The 4,920-nt window shown below is 46.7% G+C and overlaps 1 protein-coding gene across 1 annotated transcript in view; it reads left to right on the top strand.

The window, feature by feature from the left end:
* The first annotated feature begins 4,757 nt into the window (after window positions 1-4,757).
* EEF2 (eukaryotic translation elongation factor 2) overlaps window positions 4,758-4,920 on the top strand; it is an 8,862-nt gene continuing 8,699 nt past the window's right edge. The window contains exon 1 of the mRNA XM_010828131.1: window positions 4,758-4,859. Coding sequence (XP_010826433.1) covers window positions 4,857-4,859 — 3 coding nt within the window. The 5' untranslated portion in view covers window positions 4,758-4,856. The remainder of the gene's footprint in view (window positions 4,860-4,920) is intronic.

The raw sequence follows: 4,920 nt of genomic DNA, 5'->3' as shown, positions 1-4,920 counted from the left end.
TTACTTACCCATCTTCTCCTTCGGCTGGAGCTCGGCGAGCTAGAGGCGGCGCTGGCGTTGGAGAGCGACGGCGGCGCGGCGGCGGCTACCTATTTGAATTTTAAAAAGTGATATTAAAATATAATCATCAGAGGGCTTCCCTGATGGTCCTGTGATTAAGACTCCATGCTTCTAATGCAGGGGACATGGGTTCGATCCTTGGTTGGGGAAATGAGATCCCACATGCTGCACAGTATGGCCAAAAAAGTTTTTTTTAATGTAATCATCAGGGGCATTTCCCGGTGGCCCAGTAGTAAAGAATCCACCTGCCAATGCAGGAGACATCCATTCGATCCCTGGGTCAGGAAGATCCCCTGGAGGAGGAAATGGTTACCCGCTCCAGTATTCTTATCTGGAGAATCTCACGGATAGGGGAGCCTGGTGGGCTACAGTCCATGGTGTCGTAATGAGTTGGACACGACTTAGAGACTAAACAACAATAACATCATCAGGGAGATTGCGTGGCAGGCCAGTTGGTTAAGACTCTGTACTTCTAATGCGAGGGAGCATGGGTTCAATTCCTGGTTGGGGAACAATAAGACCCTCACATGCAACATGGTGCAGTCAAAAATAATAATGACCATTGGGACTGAGTTTTTTGGAGCACCCAACACCCGGTTTAAATTTTGTGCCTCAAAATATAAGAGAGTTCCTCGCTCTCTTCAGTACAGCATGTAGTAAGTGTTAATAAATGCTCCTAGAAGGAATGGTTGCAATATATAAAATCTAGTGTTTATTCCACAATGACAGCTGTTTCAGTTTGCTGGGGCAGTCACAACAAAACGCCACAGACTGGGTGGCTCACACAGCAGAACTTTATCGTCTCACAGTTGTGGAGGTCAGAAGTCGCACATGGAGGTATGTTGGCAAGGTTGGTTTCTGTCGAGGCCTCTGTCCGTAGCTAGCAGACGGCTGCCTTCTCTCTGTGTCTTCACAGTTTCCCTCTGGGCCTGTCTTTCCACAATCTCACCAGTATGACTGGTGTCACATTAAGTTAGGACCTAAAGACCTCATTTTAACTTAATTGGCTCTTTCAAACCCTGTCTCCAAATAAACTCACATTCTGAGGTCCTGGGGTGTTAAGTCTTTAATATGTGAGTTGAGGAGCAGGCATAGTTTAGCCCATAAGAGGAGCAAACTCTTCAATGGGGCTTAATGTGCTAGGTGCTTTTTAAAAAAATTTATTTATTTGGCTGTGTCCCGTCTTAGCTGTAGCATGTGGGATCTTTAGTTGTGGCACGTGAAATCTAGTTCCCTGACCAGCGGTGGAACCCATGTCCCTGCATTGGAAGCACAGAGTCTTAGCCATTGGACCACCAGGGAAGTCCCTAGGTGCTTTATTTATATTAACTTATTTAAGTTTCACAAGATCCCCATAATTCAACAGATTCTGTTATTATTCAACATTTTACATGAAGAATTTGAGGCTCAGAGAAGTTATGTAACTTGCCCAAGTTCACACAGACAGTGAGGGCTGAATCTACATTCACAATATCTGTCTTAATGTCAGCCAAATCTGAAATCCATCTAGGAAGTAGTAGTGGGGCAGGGTTGCTTCCTGACTAAACCATTCCTTTTTTATTGTGGCAAAATAGACATGACGTAAAATTGACCTTTTTAATCATTTTTGAGCGTGCAGTTTAGTGTGTTCCGTACATTCACATTGTTGTGCAGCCACCCGCATCATCCATCTCCATGACTTTTCAATTTTCCCAAACTGAAACTCTGTCCCCTTCAAACACTGACTCCCGTTCCCCTTCCCTCAGCTCCTGGCACCCACTACTTTGCTTGTCTTTTTCATTTGACTCCTTTAAGGAGTACAGGTACAATTAAGGCTTCACAGGTAGCACAGTGGTAAAGAATCCGCCTGGCAAGCAGGCAGATACGGGTTTGATCCCTAGGTAGGGAAGATCCCTGGAGAAGGAAATGGCAACACACTCCAGTATTCTTGCCTGGAAAATGGCATAGCCAGAGGAGCCTGGTGGGCTACAGCTCATGGGGTCGTGGACATGACTTAGTGACTAAACAATGACAATAGGTAGAATTATGCAATATTTGCTTCCAGCTTATTTCACTGAACATAATGTCGTCTTATCCATGTTGTAGCCCGGGTCAGAATTTCCTTCCTTTTTAAGGTTGAGTAATATTCCAACCGTACAATTTAAAGTCACTTGGTTCCACCCTTATTAGCTGTGTGACCTTGGGGAAATTAATTCTCTGAGCCTCACTTTGCTCCTGCGTAAAATAGGCTACACAAAACCCGGGGTGTGGGGAAGATTACATGAACGAATAAATTTAAAAGGTGGTGATAAGCCTTCAACAGCATCAAAGGCGGATGCAAGGGGCATGCAGTGGCGGCCTTTGGTCAGCAGGGGCCGCTGCCAGGGCCTCCGGGGTCCTTCCTGTCCTCCCTGCGCCGCAGCATGCGCATGCGCAGCAGAGCCTCCCTGCAGAGGTTACTTTTTTCTCTTGGTTCCTCCCCGCCCTTTACCCCCGCAGGTATTTATTACTGCAGACCCAGAGCCTGGCTGTGGCTGCTTTTTCTCTGTGCTGAAGCTCTGCTTCTCCCCCAGGTTTCTGGGTCTGGTGGGCAGTTGCCCTCTGCCAACATCTGGCCCGACCCCTACAGCTTCAGGGTGGAACTCCTCCCCATGGGGGTTAGAGTGTAGAAAGAGAGGTCGCTCAGTCGTGTCCGACTCTTTGCAACCCCGTGGATTGTAGCCTACCAGGCTGCTCTGTCCGTGGGATTCTCCAGACAAGAATACTGGAGTGGGTTGCCATTTCCTTTGCTAGGGAATCTTCCTGATCCAGGGATTGAACCCAGATCTCCCACACTGCAGGCAGGCTCTTTACCATCTGAGCCACCAGGGAAGCCCTGTATGGGGAAGGATGTCTTAAATTTCGCCATCCTCCTCTCCCCAGCTTCTTTAACTTAGACTAAGTTAGAATTTCCCAATAAACAATCTATTCACTTGCGAGCAAATTCAACCCTATTAATGAAAACCTTTGCTTTTCTTCTCTGAAATGTTCTATTTTGCAAGGAGGTGCTGTCGAGTGCCTCAGACGGAGCCTAGCACACGTTGTATGCTGAGTGCACTTTAAACATTAAAAAAGGTTAAGATAAAACATTTATTAAGAATGAGAAGCTGGATACCCATCTGCTGAAAAGGCGTCCCCCGAAGGGTGCATGCGCTTGCCTGGTAAAACTAACATAAAACGTTCCTGACACGAACACAGGCGCACGTGTTTGAATACCCGGAATTGAGCTAGGGCATTGACTTTGGCTGCCTGCAGCTCTGCGTCTCGGTCGTTCAATAGATATTTAGGGAGCAGCGCCTTACTGCCTCAGTTTCCCCCTGGGTTAAACGTGGGATCGTGATAGTAATCTTTGATTAAATGAAATCAGGGCTGTGACCGCGCTTTACAAAACAAAATGCGTAAAGCCCTTTGTAGGGATAAGAGAAGACAGTCTTATTTTAGAGTCTATTCGAACTTGCATAGCTTTGTACAGAGGCACAACTGTTTCTTCTTCCAGCGCAGGGATATCACTGCAGGCTCCCTTCTTTTGACAGAGTGAATTTAGGGGAAGATTTATTGAAGGGGATTTATTTACACTAATGAGAATATGATTACCTGATGCAAGATATACTTACTTGCGCCTACTGTGTTCCAGGCATTGGGCTGGGCTCTTTATAAAGAATAAAGATCCTAAATTAAATGCCAATTCTTTTCCTGGAGTCGAAGAGCTGATATACAACGGTTTCTTAGGGTCATATCAGGACAGGAATACAAAATAGTGTTCCTGCGCCTCCCCCTGGAGAGAAAATGAAATAGAAAATGAGATTGCGCATGTGGAAAAGCGCCTAGCTCCCACGCTTGTGATGCAGCAAACCAGTCCCTGAAATGTGTTCTATAATTGTAACGATAACTAATTAGAAATAACTGAGGTGTATTGAGAACTGTGTCAGACTCGGTGCTAATCCCTCTACATCTATTTAGTGAATTTTACTCTCCCTCAAACAAAGAAGTAGTATTGATCATCCCATTGCGCAGATAAAGAAACTGAAGCATAGAAAAACCTGCATATCTAGTGTAAGAACACTTAGAGTGATGGAGCTGATAAGGTGTTTTATTTACTGTTTTATCCACAAAGCCTATAGCAATGCCTAGCGTAGTAGACGCTGAATTTGTCTTTATGGGAAAAGTGGGTGATTAATATCTGCTTTCGAAAGGTTTTTTGTTTTAAGAAATAATTAAAGACAGCTGACTGCAGAACTAGTCCAGAGGTCCCAAGTACGCTTCTCCCTGTCCCGGACCTAGTACTGTCAGTCATCATATCAAACTTTAATCTTAGTACAATCCACAGACTCTATTCACATCGTAATATCTTTTTCATAGAAGTGGTTGGCCCTTTGCAAAATGACATAGTTGTTAAGATATGGATAATAGTCTCAGCTAAAATGCCACTCATCGCTTTTTGCACCTAAGTATTGCATCGCGTGCACCCAGCTCGAGGCAACCACGCCCCCGGGAAAATCCAAGCATGGAATGCAGATCCTTGGTATTAGAGCAGCCGCGCCGCCGCCTAAGGGGTTACCCGGGTTGGGTGGTGGAGGTGGGGAGGGTGTTCCTGCGCTTGCGCGCGGCGTCGCTTCGCTCCGCCCCCGAAGCGAGGTCAGATGACCCGCCCAACCGGCGTCGGCCTATAAAGTCTCGGGTGTTGACGTCAGCGTTCTCTTCCGCCGTCGTCGCCGCCATCCTCGGCGCGACCTAGCTCGCTCGGATCTGCCTGGGAGAATCCACCGCCATCCGCCACCATGGTGAGCAACGCTGTTCAACCAGGGGCCTGAAACGGCAGCGGGGCCTCGGCAGGGCTAGCGC

This window comes from Bison bison, unplaced genomic scaffold (assembly GCF_000754665.1).
Source record: "Bison bison bison isolate TAMUID 2011002044 unplaced genomic scaffold, Bison_UMD1.0 scf7180017864492, whole genome shotgun sequence".
In the NCBI taxonomy this organism is placed as follows: Eukaryota; Metazoa; Chordata; class Mammalia; order Artiodactyla; family Bovidae; genus Bison; species Bison bison.
Note: the sequence above shows the minus strand (reverse complement) of the source record. Positions and strands in the feature narration are given on the sequence as shown.